Source organism: Manis pentadactyla, chromosome 6, assembly GCF_030020395.1.
Source record: "Manis pentadactyla isolate mManPen7 chromosome 6, mManPen7.hap1, whole genome shotgun sequence".
Lineage (NCBI taxonomy): Eukaryota > Metazoa > Chordata > Mammalia > Pholidota > Manidae > Manis > Manis pentadactyla.
Window position 1 is genome coordinate 208,294 of NC_080024.1, and position 18,298 is coordinate 226,591.

An 18,298-nucleotide genomic window follows, 5' to 3' on the forward strand; every position below is an offset into this window, starting at 1 on the left:
CATCCAAGGCAGGTCAGGGAGGGTCCACCTCCCGTCCCCTTCGCCCCAGGTCCATGCCTACTGCCATCTGACAGGCCACCCGCTGATCACCCAGACCCAGGGAAATAGTGCCTCAAGCCCTGCATCACCTGTGTGAAGCCCCCAAGGACTTTGACTGTCTAATAGGGTGACCCGGAGGACACGGAGGGAGGTGACTCATACATAGGCCTTGTTCTGTCTGTTTAGGATTTTTTATGTTTTAGTTAGATGCCCCCTTTTTAAAAACATGGAGATTTGACATAAAAACCTGTATTTCCAGCTTCTCTTGAAAAATCAGAAGGACTGCCTCCTGGGCTTCCCGCACTGCTAAGGGTACCTGCTGGCTGGGACCAGCACACCCCGCCCTGGTCACCTGCAGCTGCTCGCCAGCCCTGACCCACAGCCCACAAAGGCACGATCTGCTGCTCCCTGAAGACGTTCCGGCAGACCTGAGCTCCGGCCTTCCCGGCTGCCAGGGCGCCAGCTCCACACTCCATTTTGGATGGGCTCCTGGACAGCTTGTTTCCGGCGCGCTCTGTTCCAGACTGCATGCACTTGACGTTGAAACAAATGCCCCGACCGACCTCCACAGAGACAGCCCGGTCTGCATTCCCGCCAAGCTGTTGCTGCATAGCTGGGGAAGGGCCCGCGTCCTCCGGCCTCACCCGGTGCTGGGCCACGGCCCGACTCTCCCCTCTCACCCTGGGCTCCCTCACTGGCCCAGGCTCGTGAGGTGTGGGTCCTGTTCCTTAGCTCCTTGAAGGAGCCTGCCTGCCGCCCACCTTGGGGCAACCTTCTCCTTGTCTGGCTGTGGTCTCATCACCTGCCCTGTGGCTCCTCCCGGGTCTGACTTCCCCACACCCCCTCAGATTATCCCCCTGCATTTCCCAGGGTTGGGGATGGGTGACCCTCTGGATGGGCTCCCAGCTGACTCTGACCCCTCGCAGTGTCTTCCTCTTCACTGTCCCTGGTCAGCTTTTGGAAGTCATTTTTCAATTTCCCAATATTCTTTTATTCTCAGATTCTCCACAATACCTCCTCTCATCTCATTAAAAATTCCCTCTTAAGGTTCCCTCCACTAAACAGTGTCCAAAGCAGCTTCTGCCTATTCTGCTTGTTTGGGGGGGTCTCCTCTTTTTTCTGAAAGTACAGACATGCCTAAATTCAGGGGCACCCTCAGTGGGTGCCCAGGCCCAGCTACTGGATCTCCAGGGCTGACATGGAAGGAAGAGGACCTGCCAGTGCCAGGCACAGAGCCCAGGCTGGGCCCCGAGGCTGAGCAAGTGAGAGCAGCTCTGTTTCCTGACTCCGGGCAGCCTGCATTTCTCAGGGCACAGGACACAGGCACCCCCAGCAGCCAGAAATCACATCTGCAGGAAGAGGGTCCTCAGCCCCCGCCCTGCCAAGAACAAAGAGAGATGTCCAGAAGCCACACTGCAACTGCATCCACCATGGTCTCCAAGGCAACCAGGCGTGCAGATGGAACCGAGGAAACAGACGTTTCCTCCACTGGGTATCGGGGGGGCTCTGCCATCAGGAGGCATGGCACTGAACCACAACTTGTGCTCCAGCTGAAATATTTGTCTCGTTGGCAATTTTAACATATCTCAATCTGAAACTGTTCTTCAGTTGGAAATAAGCCTCATACAGCCAAAGATGGGAGACTGCACGTTCCAAACCCTCACTCCCTCGTCCCTGCTCTACAGGCCTGTCTTCCAATCCCTGTCTGTGGCCAGCGCCATGCCCCCGTGGCCAGCAAACTCCGGGGAGCTGCTCTGAGCACCTTCAGGGATCCACAGCCCTCTGGGTTCCCTGGACAGGTGTTCTGATGGGCAGTGTGCTGACATGTAATTAAAAATCACTCGCTTTCCCACCTCGTAAGACTTTTCCATTTGATGAACATGTTCACATCCTGAGACCATGTGTGCCTTTTGGTCCTAGATTTGCAGCCCTCACCCAAAAGGCTGCCTCCAAGAGGGTGGATCACAATGCAGCTCTCTTCATAGGCGACTCCGCCCTGAGGATCAGTGGGCTGGCAGGGCTCAGGTCTCCCGGGTAAGCCAGAAGGGCCACTCTGAGTCTGAGGCAGCGAGAGGTGCCAGCTTCCACCGGGAACCCTCTCCCGGGCACTGGCCCACTATATCTACAGGAAGGGGATGTTCTTGGGGGGCTTCTCCGGGAACTGCTGGGTGTACAGGTGGGCCATGTACTGGAGCTCGGGCATGACCATCCTCTGGCACACATGCCGTGTGTGGTTGTCCAGGCCCTCCCTGAGGTTGTAGCCCAGGATGTCAGCCTCGCCCGACTGGAAGGGGCGCAGCTGTGGGTCGGTGATCTGTGACTGGTTCTTGGGCACACCGTCCTGCAGACACAGGGCCTTGAGCTCACGCCGCCGCGCCTGCAGCTGTGCCACCTCTGAGCGCAGCCGCTGCAGGCCCAGCTCAGTGTGCACACGGGCCCAGAAGGTGTGGTTGAAGTGCTGGTAGAGGCGCCAGTCCAGCGCACACCAGTGCTTGGCGCGCTCCTGGCTCTCGCGTGACAGGCTGGCCACACTGCGCTGGCTGCGCACATTAAGCCGGAAGGCCACCACATCGTCCAGCTGCCAGCGCAGCAGGTGTCGCAGCAGCACCAGGGACTCGTCCAAGTGCTCGGCAATGAGCACCAGCTGGAAACGCTGCTGCACAGCGGCCAGGCATGCGCGCACATAGCCATTGGCAAGCAGTGCATCGCTGTCAAAGCCCAGGTCGAACCACATGCTGTTCCTGGCATAGGCATTGCTCAGGCCCGCGCTGCGGTTGTAGTAGGTGTCCGGGGAGGCCAGGAAGGCATCCAGGTTGGGTGCGGCCTTGAAGGCGGGCACCACGGCTCGGTAATAGGTGAAGGAGGACTCCAGCTGGGAGATGGGGTTTCTGAGGATGGAGAAGTAGAACGTGTCATTGTGCATGACCTTCTGCACCTGCAGGGAGACAGAACGGATGGGCGGCTGACTCTCCTCCCGGAGCCCAGGAAGCACCTGGCCTCTTACGCCACCCTGTCCCCAGGCAACTGCCCCCTGCCCCCTGTTCTGCATCCCCTCACCTCTCTCACCCATCTCCCTGCATCTGTCCAGGCCACCTTGCTCCTGTACCCGCTCTTCTGCACGAGGGTTCAGGATGACCCTAAAACACCTGAATCACATGCCCTCCCCAAACCTTCCCTCTCCTGGCACTCGGTCAGGGAAGCCTGGGGGGAGCAGGTGACCTCTGAGCTGGGACCTGGGTGACCCAGCTGTGCAGAGCATCCGTGCCCAAGGGGACATCCTGGGGTGGGAAGAGCCAGGCAGGCCTGAGAGCCAAGAGGCGGTCAGGGAGGAGGAGGGAGAGAGCGGCGGGCGTGAGGGTCGGGGTCTGATGTGCAGAGCAGTTGCAGGTGCCAGGCAGCCAGTGGGGGGAGCAGCAGGGTCTGCACAGGCCTCCACCAGCCCCCCACAGCTGCCCGGCCTGGAGCCCTAGTCTCTCCGGAGGCTAGTGCGCGCCCTTGCCGCGGTCACACCTCAGAGCCACAGAGGGCAGCCCGGGCTGGGGGCAGAGCTCCCCCGCCCCCAATGCCCTATGCAGCTGCACCTCACCTCGGGCAGGTTAAACCTCAGGTGATTGCACATGATGTTGAAGCGCCTCTGCCCACCATCTGGCCCAGCGCCCTCCACGTAGCGTGCCATGAAGAGCCAGGGGTAGCCCAGGTGGAAGCGGGCGCCTGCGGGCAGTGCCACAGACAGGTTGTGCGCCTCGGCAAAGCGGAAGAGGACATTCAGCACCGTGCTGCTGGCGGTCTTGTGAGTCTTGAGGAACATGATGTTGGTGACAGGCGGCCCCTCCGCCCGGTCCCCGGGCGGGCTGGGAGGAGAGCACAGGGCTGTAAGGCAGCGGGGGCCCAGGCTGCCAGAGCCCTGCCAGAGAGGCCCCGCCAGCAACACTCACCTGCTCCCCCAACCCCAGGACCCCCAACCCAGGAACCCCCTAACTGCATGACTCCTGACTCAGCAAACCCCAAACCAATGCCACCTACCTGGAGACCCCCAAGCCATCTCCCATCAGCAAGATCCCCCAACCCACAATCTCCACACTGGTGACCCCCAATCTGTGCCCCAACCCCAGCCTGCCACTGTGCTCCCCCAACCCTACGGCTCCAAAGGACCCATTGGCATAGACACAATTATGCCCTAAGTGGCTACACCATCTGTTCCCGACATACCACAGGTGGGCCCCCCAGCCCTGGTACCCCCTCAGCTCCCCAACCTCCCGTGTGCTCCCAGGGCACCTGGCATGGCTCTGGCCCCATGACCAGGGCCAGGCCTGGCATTTCTTAGCTGGCCCTTCACGCTGGAACCAGCGCACCTCGCTGCAGGGCCAGCAGATGCAGCGCTCACCCCACAACGCCCTGCCGGTGCCTACGCAGCTGTGGACGCTGTTTGGAACAGTAGGCACCTCCCTGTCCCATCACAGGCCCCGAAGCAAGGCCAGTGAGAAGGACCTGGAATGCTGGGGGACAGGGCCCAAAGGCCTGTGCCGGCCCTGGGGACAGTGGGGGTGCTGGCAAAGAGACCCAACAGCTTTGGCCCTCCCCATCTCCCAAGGAGACCCAACCAGGTTGGGGAGGCAAGAGAAGGTGGCCTGGGGCCACAACACCCTCCCAGCAGCAGGCTGAAGCCCTGGGCCTGGGCGGCCTTCCGTGTGGACACTGGGCTGCATCAGGACAAATCATCAGCAGGAAGGTCCTGACCTCCCAGAACCACCAGGTACCAGCTCTGCCTCCCAGCACCTGGGCTCCTCTGCACATGGCAGATCTGCCCAAGATATGGCAGCCAAGGCCCAGTCCCCAGGGGTGAGGGGGAGACACCAGGAGGGCCTCAAGAGGCTAATGGGCCCCCCACAAGGAAGGGCCCACCCCTCCTCTTACAGAAGGAAGACTGAGGCCAGCAGAGAGGCACGACCTGCCACGGTCATTGGCCAGTGTTTGGTGACACCCTGCGGTGGGCAAGCTGGGGTCCCAGGTGCTGCTCTGGGAGGGGCAGTAGTTCCCAGACTGCAGGGTACCCAACGCAGGACTCACGTGAGCAGCCCAATGTCCGTGCGCAGGAAGCCTGCCAGCAGGAACACAGTCAGGACCAGGAGGAGGAGGAGGACCTGGAAGCACCTGTGGATGGCAGCAGCCTTCAGCCCCCATAGGCCCTGTCCGTGCCCCACCCCCAGGGTCCCTGTAACAGCTTGTATTGAAGACCTGTGAGAACCACCGTGGGCATCCTGGGGCAAGGGAGAAGAGACCAGACCCCACCCTTACCCGGCCCCTGCCCCACCCTCACTGCTCAGAAGCCAGGAGAAGCTGAGGCAGGATGTTCCTGACAAGTGGGTCAGGGGACCCTGCCCCAGAGCAGGACCCCCTGGGGTAAGTCAGGGGAGGGGTACCACAGGACGAGACCCTTGGAGGGCCTGCCTAGGGGCCAGTTGCTAAGCAGGGGGGATGCAGGCCGAGGTCGCTGGGCTGGGGTGCCCAAGGAGACACTAGCCAGATCACAGAAGAAACAGAGCTGTGACGAGGCCTGCCCCAGGGGTTGGGCAGGGAGCCCTGGGTCCTGCCATCCCCTGGACGAAGGAGCTGTGGTGCCCCCTTTACCCCTCCCTCCATGGCGGAGGTGCTCACATCTGGGCAGTGCTCCATGGCAGGCAGTGGGTGACAAAATGGGCCAGCATGAGAGGCCTCCTTGCCCCTCCCCACCCCAAAGTCCACCTTGACCAAAAGGCTGGGGGGTCCTGGGAGGGGGAGAGGAGGCTCCAGCAGTCTGGGCTCACCATACACGTGCAGGGCACCCCATATTTATATCCCCAGCCTGGGCTCACCAAAGGGGTACCTGGGTCACTGGGGCATCAAAAGGCATTGCAGTCACCAGGTCCAGAACACAGCTAATCTGCCACCCAAGCCCACTGTCCCTCCCCCATGGTGGACAGCAGTTCCTCTAGCTACTCTGGCCATGGGGGTCCCTCAAAGTGCCCTGTGTTGAACCAGGCCCACTCACTTCTCCCTGGGCTCCTGGCAGCTGTTAGTCCTGGGTACCCTGCCAATCTCCCTTTGCAGCACACACTACCCTTTATTAGATAGTCCAGCAGCGTGCTCCAGCCCTCCCCCCTAACTGAAAAAGCTCCTCTACTGAAACCCTCATTGAGTGTGTCACCCCAGGAAAAGTGCAGGTCCTTCCAGTACTCTCCACGCCCATCCTTGACCCTCCCGCCTCCCTCTCCAGCCCACCTCTCCTCCCTGGTCCTCAAAGGCCTCTGGGACTTTGCAGTCACCCAGGCTTCAGCATGGTACCCTCTTCACAGTCATCCACACAGCTCCGGTCTCTGCTCGACCCCCACCTTCCCCAGGGGCCTCCCCGCCTCCCTGCAGGAGTGCTGTCCTGTCCTGAGCAGTTTCCCTTCAGTGGTCATCACCTGAGGGTCACAGGCACAGTGTCTGTGCTGCGAACTAGCGAGCGGTAAGCATTCCTGCTCCCGGAGGGGCATCCGGCATGTGCGAATGTTCAGCCTCTCATTTGCTGAGTGAATGAATGATGAACCAGGAACACATTCCCTCCCCCAAGTGCAGACACCCTTGTTTGAGATGGCCTGAGATGGAGGAAGGGGAAGCCATGGGGCAGGGACAGGTCTGGAAGATGGGGAGATCAAATCTGTTGAGTGTGAAATGTCTGTGACGCCCTGGTGGAGATACCAGGCAGTGTCTGGAAAAGGAGTCTGGTGCTCAGGGAGTTGCCAGGGCTGGGACACACATATATGCAGCAGCATTAAAATATCCTTTCACTTAGCCCCTCGGTCTCAGAAGTCAGAAACCAATCAGAAAATCTAGTGGTGGATTTTCCTCATTCTAGACGTCTGGAGAAGGGAGGCCACTGCTTCTGGCGACTCAGCTCCATCATGTTAGGATGTTTACATCCTCTCTTCCTCCCCAGGTGTGTCCTCATAGTCACAAGATGGCTGCCAAGCTCCACATATCACAACACTGAGATCAGAGAGAAGGGAGGAGGGACAGGGCCCACCTTGATAAGCAGCCAAAAGCCTGCTGGAAGCCCCTAACCTTGTTGGCCAAAACCCAGCTGCAAAGGGGCGCTGGGAAAGCTTTATGCTGAGCTTATAGCCCCTGCAGTGGGGGGACAGGGAGAAGGTGGTGGGTGCTCACCTCAGCTATATTTATGCAGATCTTGGGCCCCAGCTGGGCTCACTTATGGAGGCCGGCACGTATCTGAACATAATACAAGAGGCCACCTCTTTCACAGCCTGGCTAGTGGCCCAGGACCCAGGTGGCTGGGCCAATAGTGAGGGGCTCCCTGAAGCCCAGAACTACCCAGATGTCAGTCCTCTGTTCAGTCCTGACACAAAGACGGCAGGCACTTCACCGGTGCTGGGTTCCACTTACAGAACCCACAAACTCGATGGCCCAGAACACAGAACCACTGAGCAACCCTGGCCTGGCCACCTGGGGGTGCACAGCAGAGCACTGGAAAAACCACCACCTTCAGAGCCTCCATGGTCCTAGCTTTTATTTTCCTAGCATTGACTGATAAACCCCCATTATTTTTCTGCCTCATTAGTGATTTCAACCCCTGTGCACTAAGAGTACCTATTTGCACTGAGGTATTTTTGGCTGATTTTCCAGCAGGCAGGTCTTCTGTGTGGCTCCTTGGCCCAGAACCACCCATACCTCCTCAGCAGGGGACAGTACCCCCCTGATGCATGGCACAGGTGCCTTGCCCTCTTGCAGACAGGGTCAGGTGGTAGGGGGCAGGGGTCTTTTCTTCTGCCTGGACAGCCTGAGCCAAAATGTTCCAGAACCTCCATGGGGGGCCTCAGCCTCCTTTGGGCTGTCCTGCTCCCATCACCCCAACCTCCTGCATGGGACCCGACCACCCAGCTGAGTGACACTGATGGTGTAGTGGGTTAACCAGATTAGTCCTACACCCCAACTTCTTGGGGAAAGGAGGTGCCCATGTGCCCTGCATGACCTCTCCGCCAGAAACGACATGGCCTTGGGTTCCGAGCACTAGAGACGTGACCCTGAGAGGAGCTGCCCAGCCTGGCCCCCGCCTCCGGGACTGGCAGGTGTTCATCGCCTGTCCTCAGACACATCTAGCAAGGCTTCGAGACTCTACCTCCCTGGCTGATTTTGAGTTTCAAAGCACCCCAGAACACTGCTATCCACTTATATGATGGAGCTGAGGCCTCTCCTGGGCAAGACCTGAGGTCTGAAGGGGTGTTTCAGACTCCTGGGTTTGAAGAAGGGGAAGGAAGAGAAGGACCACATATCCCCTGGAACTGAACTCTGGGGCCTGCATCTCCCCAGCAGGCTGTGCCTGGCAGGACAGCCTGCCCATGGGCTCCTGCAGTGTGGGGAGCAACTGGTGTCAAGCAAGCCTTGGGTGGCGGTGGATGGTAGTGGCTGGAGGGGAGGAGGGGCTGGACACCACGTGGGCCCATGGCCTCTCAGTGCAGGCGGTCAGGTCACAGCTATGAGGGGCTGGACACCACACCTGACTCAGAGCTTTGCGTCTGGAGAGGACACAGGGATGAGCTCCGTGTTTGGACTGAGGCTTCCATGTCTGGCTTGAGGTGCTCAGGAGTGTGACAAGCAAATGGGGGAGTAGTGATTCCAACCAAGGGGAAGCACTGGTGAAAAGTCGGCCTGGGAGGAAAGGGCAAAGGGCAAAGGGTGGGAGTCCCCATCAGAGGGGTGACGCTAGAGCAGCAGGGGGCCCAGACTCCGCCCCTGCACAATACCTCCCGTGGATGCGGTGCTGTACCGGCCAAATTCCTGGGTGGGAAAACGGCTGTTCTTGCGCTACCTTCAGACACTCTGGCCCCAAGCCCAAAGCAAGGAGCAGCAGGTCCCCCCCACACTGCTGCCCCCACTCCTCTGCTTTGGGAGAAAGGAGATGAACAGATTTCTGCATAAGGCAATCTCAAAGTTTAATACAGTCCCAAAGGGATGAGGAGCCCCTGTTCTGGCAGATACGGAAGGCGCAGAAAACCACTCTAAGGCTGCTTGGTGTTAGTGTGGAACAGAGTGAGCCCAGGGGAGGGGCAGCAATGGCCAAGGGTAAAGGGGGATTTCCAGCAAACCTTGGGGCCACAGCTGGCTAGCTCTGGAAAAGCATTATGTTGGGCTTCCACCTCACCCCGCTGATCAGAATAAAGTGCACACAGGCCAAAGATTTCAATGTGGCAGGCATGGCACGCTCAAGGCTGTCCTTCACTGTCAGCAGTGTCCTGATGGAGAGCACCTGTCAGGACCCACAGAGCCTTTGCCCAGCTCACCACACGTGTCCCAGCACACACACTGTACCCCATGGAGTCACCACGTGTCACTCTTACCCACTGGGCACAGGGAAGCAACATGCCTGGATGTGGGGAAGAGGCCTGAATCCAGAGCCACGTTAGCCAGCAGCCCACACTGTTCCCGCCCACACTCATTCACTGTGGCCCAGCCAGAAAATAAACAGAGGAAGGAGAAACACAGGGCCGAGACATGTCCAGCAGAACACACCAGTGGAAAGAACCAGGCCATGGAGTAGTACCGTGGTGGGGTGGACCATGGGACGTGCCCGTCTGCATATCCAGGGTCTGTTATCTCTTTAACCAGACGGTCAGCACCAGAGCTGTCAAACACGATCTTGTCATTTTCATGACATAGGTGCTGTTCCTCTCATGTATTTCAATTTGCTAGTTTTTGTTGCCATTGTAAATGAAATATTTATCCACATTCCATTTCTTGGTCCTTTTCACCAGAGCAGAAAAGCATGCTGATTTTTGAATGCACATTGTATCCAGTCACTTTGCCACACTGCCCACCTCCTTTCATTCTAGAAGTCTGGTGACCCCTGGTCTTGGCGGAGCCCTGCTGTCTGCTGTGACTGCATGGACGCCCCAGGCTCGCCTGGTACGCTTCCTGGCCTGGGCCTGGAACCAGCCATGTATCCAAGAAGCCCTGGGTTTTGTTGGTAGGAAATGGTCTTTAGGGACCATAATATGGGGACTGGGGCTGCTCACTGCCCCGAAAGTCACAGTTTCTGGGCCTTCTCAGTCAACAGAGACAGGAACGACATACGTAAGGCTGAACCCTCATGAGCTCACGCAGACCGTGTACAGCTCCGATTCAGGACTGCGGCTTCTTAAATGGACCTCTTCCTACTACTTCTTGCCTCCTTTCTGCCACAGGACTGGGGTCTCGAAGACACGGAACGGCGCAATCGTAGTGCCCCCTGATCACTCAGGCGCTGCATCCACACCCACACCACACGCCAAATGCTCCAGGTCAAGTCATTTCTTTAGCACGTGTTAGTTAAACTCTCTCCACCTCACTCCACCTCTTTCAGCTCTAACTGCATCTACATTTCCAGGTCATACAGACATTGTATAAGCTTTCCCACACCTTCCTTCTACAAGTAATTCCACCTTAGTGCCCCTCCCAGTCCTTAGGATGGAAGATCTTGGGGCCCCTCCTCGGAAGGACCCTCGGCAGGACCTCCAGTAGCCAGAAGTGGGGCAAGCCTTCGTGAGCGTCTGATGCCCACCAGACATGCTCACACTGGGGGGGCCTGACGGGAAAGGGCACCATGTCAGCCTGAATTAGCCAGCCGCCATGGCTGCAGTGGAGGGATGCAGAAACAGGCGTAACCAGGAGGAGCAGGTGGGGGAAGCAAAGGCAGAGGAGACTGCAAGGCAGGGTCTCAGCTGGCGGTACGTGGTTCTGGGGGGCCTGGTCGCCTGTACCCAAATGAGAAGGGACAAGTCTTCCCAAACCCCAGAGGGTGCACTTCCAGAAGGCCACACTGTGGCCTAGGGCTTGTGGGGTCACTGTGCAACAGTCTACCTGTCTCCACTGAACTCCCAGGGAGGGTGGGCCTGAGTGCCGATGAAGCCGCCAGCGTTAGGGCCCCCGGCAGTCAGAGGTCAGCCTGGGGGAGCCCGGGTCAGGCTGGCCTCACCCCCCACAATCGTGCTCAGGAATCACTTTGTTCCACTGCATAAAACAACCTTCAGCAAACACTGTGATTCATAAAATTCTGGCACATGCCAACCATCTGCCTGAAATGTGAGCTCTGACATTTACTATTTACAATAATCCCTTTAGCCTTAAGGACACATGAATTTGTCTCAGTTCTTTGCAGCTGCAAATTAGAACAATGAAGTCTTCAGAGAAATCTCCCATTTTCAGAGGCTCTCCCTTTGCCAAAAGACCCTCCTGTCCAAATGCCCACAGGGTCAGTAGGGTTGTGGGTGTGGCGGTGTCTGTGTGGTGCCAGGTGGCCAGCAGGGACAGGTGGGGGGATACAAGGCCAGCAGCCACTTCCGGGGCTGCAGGTGGGCAGTGTGCTGGGCCAGAAAGACAGCACCAGGAGACCCTTGCTGAGTGGCATGTGTGCTACACAGGAGCTGCTCACAGATGTCCATTCTTCATGGAGAGGCCAGTGGTCACACAACTTTAAACTGGTGAATTGTTTGGCTACATGTCAGTAAAGCCATTTAAAACAGTAAGAAATATTTTTTAAAGTTCAGCTGCCAAAAATTATTTGAAAGTCAGTAATTGTGGAAAAAATACTTACAGTTGAGAATTATAAATAATGTGGTATTGCTCCCAAGCACTTACAGCTAAAAGGGGCTTCCCAGGACCTTCCCATTCAAACAGAAGGGTCTCCATGGAGCCCCCCACTCCCTGCTCTTTGGGGGCTGGATAGATTCCAGAGAGCCACACACTTCTTGCATTTGGAACTCTGGGGTAGTTGGGGGCACCAGGCTTGGCATCCTGAGCCTGCTGCACCTGCCAGGAACACTGGCAGGGTCGGTCTCCAGCAGTGGCCTGGTGGCCAGTGGCCCTTGGCCAGGACTTGGCATGAGGGCACAGAGAGGAGCAGGACCCAGCAAAGAGTACCAGCAAACCCCACAGCAAAGTACTGACGCAGTCTCCAGGGGCCAGTGGGAGACCTCAGGGCCCCAGTCCCCGGAGGCCAGGCCCTGGTGAGTAGCTGGCTGAAGGGCGGGGCCCCCAGGTGGGGTCATTCCCAAGTCATGTAGGGAGAACTGCTGGGCATCCAGGTAAGAACCAATAAAACATCGAATATTATGGGTAATAAACAGTCTGAAGACATTCCATCTCCAGGCTGGGGAATTTGTGGTTTTGGTAAGCCTGTTGACCATGAGGGAGACTCACAACGGTTTTATGGAAACAGGTGTTTTATATCCAGGATCTATACGTACACAAGCCCCTGCAGTTCCGTCTACTGGCTCATTACAGATGGACAAACAGCCTCCCACTGAGGCCGTGGAAGACGCAGAACCACCCATCTGACCATCATTTAGGGGTCAGCCGATTTCAGCCCAAATTTGGGAAAGTGACACCTAGCCTGACCTCAGGAGTTTACAAGTCACCCCCTAGAATCTGCAGGCAGAAGGGTCTGGAGGTCCCAGGCCACACCTGTGCGCCTGTCCCCTGCCCCTGCAGTCCTACGGCACACACACAATGGCAGAGCATCACAGAGCCTCCCACCTGTCCTCTGGGCCTCTAGCCCCAACCGTGGCTTTTTCAGAACAGATTGTCCCTCGGCTGATCCAGGGTCCTGACCAGGCCTCCCGTGTAGGACCCAGTCGTCAGGTAGACGTCCCCTCACCTTGGTCCTTGCTGAGCCCCACGTGCACTGCAGGGCTGGGGACAAGCTGAGGGGTGGGTGTGGCAGGAGCCTTTAATTAGCAGGGGCTGAGGACAGACTGAACAGTTACTCAGGGCTCCCTCCCCACAGACCAGAACTTGCCAGAAAGGCTGCATCCTCAGGAAATCAAACTCCCAGCCTAGCAACCTGAGGACGAGCAGCAAGGGGCCAGCCTCCAGTGCCCGCAGGTTGGGGTGAGGCCTTTTAGGTCGGGCTGAAGACCCCAGAGCTGAAGACCCCACCAGTGCCGGGTGGAAGCCGCAGGCTGGAGAGTCTGGCGCACAGAGCACCTCACAAAAGCCTGGACCCCAAACAGATGGAGGGAGTGAGCTGCCCTCCACCAGGGGGCCGCTTCTGGAAAAGGAAGAGAAGGCCAGGTTGGCCCTGCCTGTGGGATATGACCAGTGCCACAGATGCCCATCCCCACCCACCCCCACCTGCCACCCTCCCATCTCCCCACTCCTTGAATTAGAAATGACAGGGCCTTGCTTTGACCAATAGAATGTGCCAGAAAATGATGATGTGAGATTTCTGAGGTAGGCCTTAATGGCTTCTGCTCCCCTGGCTCCAAGACAGCCACCCAGGAAGCTGTGTGTCACTAGAAGAGAAAAGCCACATGGGGGAACCCAAGGTGCCCCAGCCAAGAGTCAGGGGCCCCACGACTGTCTGGCTAGACGCAGCCACTGGGGGGTTTGCTGGGCAGGACAGCAGAGGGACTGCTGACCCCGACAAAAAGCACAGTCTCACTTCCAGCACTGGGCCTTGGGGGTTTGTCACACAGATTCCTAGTACAGGACCAGGACAGCCCAGGCACCACTACGCCTGGTGAAAAAAGGGACAATCTCCCTCCCTTTTCTGAGAGCACTGACTTTAAAGAGTGTGACTGTGAATTCTTCCTCTGCCCAGTGACGTGTGCACTCACTTCCAGGTGGTGTGCGGTGCTGGATGACACCCTTCTGGCCGATGGCCTGGCTCTCAGATGACTCCAGGCCCTTGCCCGTGTCCACCTGAGAAGGAGGCCACACCCAAGGACCTGGCCCAGCAACCTGGGCAACAGTGCCTGAACCGCGAGGCCCCACGCTTAGCTGATCAGCTCCTAGAACCCAGCACCCACTGCACTGGCCAGGACACAGCCCTTCTGTTGTCTGCCCTTATCACAACCTCAGAGCCGGAAGTCTCTCCCATCCTGGCCAGCATAGCTCCTCCTCATCCCCCACCATGTGGGCCCCTCCTCTCCTGCAGCCCTCCCAGGGGAAGGGCTCTGCACATGGCCACTGACCTCAGGTGATCACAGTCTGCCATGGGGGCAGCAGCCGTGGGGACCCCACAGGTGCCAGCATCCCTGACTCAGGACAGAAAGCCCCCAGAGCTCCCGATTCCCCCCTCACCCAGGGAAGGCCCCACCCTTGCCCACCAGCAGAGGCGGTTCACTTCTGCAGCCAGAGTGGGACTCAGCTCCCCTCAGGGAGAAGGAGGGCATCTCTTGGTCCCCTGAGCTCCTAGGGCGGCCCCCAGGCTTGGGCCATGACAGAGCCCCCAGCGGGCCCCAGCAGAGAGATGGTGTCCAGACCTCTTCCCCAGACTCCGCAGACAACAGCCTTCTGTGCGGGCCACCCCGCCCTGCCCCAACTGGGGCAATGTGAAGGTGGTGGGGCTGCAGCCCTGCCCTTGACCTTGCGGGGTGTGCAACCACCAGGCCTAACACAGGGAGGGCTGGCGGTCACTGCCTACTCTCTCCTGGGGCCAGGGCGGGGGACTGGGAGGCTGCTCCCAGCAAATGCCCACGGCCAATAACGTCGGGCAAGTATGAGGCAACTTTCGAGGACTTCCAACATGGCCCTCCTGGAAGGAGAGCCGCCCCAGGTAGGTCTGGCCTGGCCCTGGATCTGCAAGTGATGAACGGTCTTTGAAGCCCTGCCTCCTGAATCTGGGCAGTCTGCCTCCTGCCCCGCCCCTGCCCAGGAAGGCCCCTGAGGCTCAGCAAAGCGGCCAGCCCAGCCAGATGCACCCCTGGAAGGTGTGGGCTGAGCCGACCCCACGGATGGCAGGAGGCCCTCTCTGGGCATCTCTACAGGGTGCATCTTTCAGCTGGTAGAGCCCTTGGTCCATGGTGACTGGGCCGCTGTCCCCAGTCCAGGCCATAGGCTCCCACAATGCACCCCTCTGGAGCGTGAGTCCCAGGAGACCTGCACAGCACCCTGGCCACTCTGTGACTCCCTGTCTTAGCCAGTGCAGCTCTACACACTCCTGTCCACCTCGCAGTTGGGGTAACACACACAGACAGGCCAGCATGCTGTCCATGCAGGGACAGATCTCTGGGTGCCAGGACACAACTCAGGCACAAGCAGGCTTTTCCAGTGAGCTCTGTGACCCCGCCCAACCGCACAATGGGGCAAGCGCCCTGGCTGCCGCTCTCAGCACGGGCTCCACACCTGCCCTGAGGATTCCCCACCAGCCCATACGTGGCCACCACAGCTGGGCACCAGCAGACTGCTGTCAGGCACCCATGGCCCTGTCCCCGCCCTTCCCGGCACCGCACGCACACTGGACCCCCACCCTCAGAGCTGGCCCCCTGGCCTGGAGCTGGGAACAGGACCCCCACAGGTCACACAGTGTCCTGTGGGAGTGACTGCTCAGGGCTCAGCACTCCAGAGGACGTCTGCTCTCCAGAAACAGAGCAGAGCCTCAAACCAGAAACTCAAATTTTCTAAAGGCCCTGAGCGCATGGCCCAAAGCCAGGACACAAGGACATGTAGATGTCCATTCTGACAGTCAATGACTGCATGGCTGTAGCTGGGGTCCCCGCAGCAATAGGAGTGTGGCAGGGGTGCCCCTGAGTCAAGGGTGGCCGGAGCCTTAAGGCCACTGAAGGGTTTGCACTCTGATCCATCCCAGGCTGTGACCCTACTGAGCCCCCTCCTGCCCTGGGCAGGGAATGTCTCAGCTACCCCAGGCAGCTTCCCCACTGGCTGCTCCTGGCTGTGGAGACTGCCTGAGGTTGTCCCTCTGTTCCCAGGTCCATGGCCACTTGGGTCAAACGAGAAGAGCCTCCAAACTCCTGCAGTTTGAGGAAAATAAACAAGAGGCTCTGATGGACTGTGCTGTTTACAGCTGTGGGGGGGAGACAGCATTTAGGGCTGGTGTGACCTGGGGAGCCCCTTCCTTCTAGGGCCTTGAGCTGAACCCATGAGCCTGGGATGCTCAGGGTAGCTGCTGCCCCAGCCCTGTGGCAGAACGGCCACCACACACCCATAGCGTGCTCCCATGCCTTGGGGCTCGCCTCAGGGCCCTCGCCTTCATGTGCACAGGGAGCTAGGGCAGCCAACAGGAACCAGGGGTGACCCCCCAGCTAATGGAATGCACCCCCAGCCTTCACGTCTCCTTCTCACAGTGCGGTGTTAACATCCTCATCCACAGGGATGGGGGATGCCCTCTCAGAGGGGGTGGCAGGACTGAGGCCAGGAGATCCTGGCCCCCAGCAGCCACCCACCCAGGCCATAAACCCAGACAGCAAATCCCAGTCCCCTCGCCCCTGGGCCCCAGGTCCCCCGGAGGTCAGGAAGGGCAGGGAGGGGTCACTCACTGTCTGAGATGAAGCCCAGGGAGAGTGAGTTCAGGGAGGTATTAGTGGGAAATATCCCCAAATCCACTGATTTCCTTTTCAAGACAAACAGAGAAGGACTGATTCCCACCAGGGTCTAGAATATCTGAGGGTTGAGGACATGCCATGTGCCTGTGCTGCCCCAGCACCCACCTTACCTCTGTGCACCACTCAGAGTGGGCAGCATGCTGCTTGGAGCCTGTGGCGACAGTCAGTGGGCAGGCGGCGGTCCAGGCTTGAGCCCCACTGCTCTGCACAGCCTGCTGCCAGCCCGAAGCCCCAGACAGGCCCCAGACTGGGTGCGGCTCTGTGCAGTGTTAACATGACTCCCAGAGCAGCTCACCTGCAGGCTCCGGTGTGAGACCACGCCCTCCACCCTCACCCAAGCTGGAGGACTTGTGCTTGGTGCTCAGGAGCAACTGCAGGGAAGGAATTGAGTTCAGAGACGCAGAGAAGTCAGAGTGAAAACGAAGTCAAGGGGGCCGAGGGGGATCTGCTGCATCCTGTGACACAGCGACAGAGCGGGCCTGCCCAGGGTCAGACACAAGGCTGCTGAAGGGCATGACTGTACAGCTGCAGTCCTGTCCAGGTCACCCAGGCAACCAGAACCTGCAAGCCCAAATCAGAGCTCCCAGTATCCCCTCCCTACTTAACTGGAGTAGAGCAGAGACAGAGCGAAGGCTTGTGCTTAAGTCTGGAGAACAGAATGAAACAGCAAAGGGACAAAGCAGATACCACTGGAAGAGGGCAGAGACAAAACGCAGTTGGATAAGCAGTAAGAAGTCTAGGGCAAAAAGTGCACACTCCAAGAAAGGGGAGCGTGGGCCACCCCAGGGAGGAGGCGCACGTTAAGGGTTTGGGGGTTGGGGTTTTATAGGGCCCTTTGTGTAGGGGTCAGCATAAGGCCTGATGTGTACAGGTGATCCGTAATTCCTTTGAAGTTTTGTCTTAAGAACAGGGTTATTTAATTTAGGTGACTGTTGGTCTGGATCTCGGCATTCTTTATCCACATAGGTTCATTTACACTTCGGAGGTCTACCTCCTGTCCTGGTTACAAAGTTACTTAATTGATTAAGGGGCTGGAAGAACAGGAAAAACAGCATATCGATTAAGTTTAAGAATAAACTGCGCCTTTTTGCCAGACTAAGTAGATTTTACAATGGCCTGAGCCCTCCCCATTTCCCTGCTGTGCCTCGTGGGGGAGAACAGAGAAGTCCTTGACTGACAATCTTTGGCCTTGGAGGCCTGGTCTAATTGGTACAATAAGGACATGGGCTGCACTCTGATGCTTTCCTTTATTTGGGGAATATATGAACATTCCAAGTCACTCCTGGCCTTTGAAACTTCCGTTAACTCACTAAACACCGTGAGTCCTTTCAGGCTCTCTGGTTTTATAAGGTTAACTCTTTGAGTCCTTTTAGGGGTACTGGCTTTTTTCTCTCTCCACCCCACTTACATCCATCTTCCTACCTAATAGAACCAGACCTTCACTGGAGTCTGGGGCATCCTCCACAGCCATCCCACCCCCACTCACAACTAAAGATCTGGTCCTGCTCACCCCGCCAGCCTCCCACTGCCTGCCCGCTGCACGCCCCGCAGTCAGCTGGCCCAGGGTGGGGCTGGAGGGGGGACCTGTGGACACCACCAAGGGCCTACAGACCCAGAACCCAGCGGAGATATGAATAATTGTGTGTGAAATGCAGCCGGAGTCAGCCCGCAGCTCTGGGGATAAACAAGGGACACAGGCCAGACGTGGGAGCCTCCCTCCTTCAAAGCCTGCTTCATACGAAGAGGAAGCCTGACTGTTTTTACATCTTGGGCTGGAAAGGAAATTTCAAAAGAGGATACCACAACTGGAAATAAACAAAAATGTTAGTAGATCTTATTGCTTTAAAATTATGTCTTTCTTCAGGAAATAAATGTAATTTGAAGACAAACAACAGGCTGGAAAA

At 58.1% G+C, this 18,298-nt stretch overlaps 1 protein-coding gene across 2 annotated transcripts; it reads right to left on the bottom strand.

The window, feature by feature from the left end:
* Positions 1-219: 219 nt before the first annotated feature.
* Positions 220-17,057, bottom strand: GAL3ST2 (galactose-3-O-sulfotransferase 2). Of its 2 annotated transcripts, XM_036901324.2 has the most exons (4): positions 16,505-17,057; positions 5,107-5,190; positions 3,626-3,890; positions 220-2,974 (listed from the first exon to the last, which is right to left on the bottom strand). In XM_036901324.2, exons 1-4 carry the CDS (start codon positions 16,531-16,533, stop codon positions 2,162-2,164), a joined length of 1,191 nt encoding a protein of 396 aa, XP_036757219.2. In that variant the 5' UTR covers positions 16,534-17,057; the 3' UTR covers positions 220-2,161. The 2 variants fall into 2 exon arrangements, with proteins under 2 accessions (XP_036757219.2, XP_036757220.2); XM_036901325.2 differs by lacking the exon at positions 16,505-17,057 and having other exon boundaries at positions 3,626-3,909; positions 5,107-5,176.
* Positions 17,058-18,298: the final 1,241 nt, after the last annotated feature.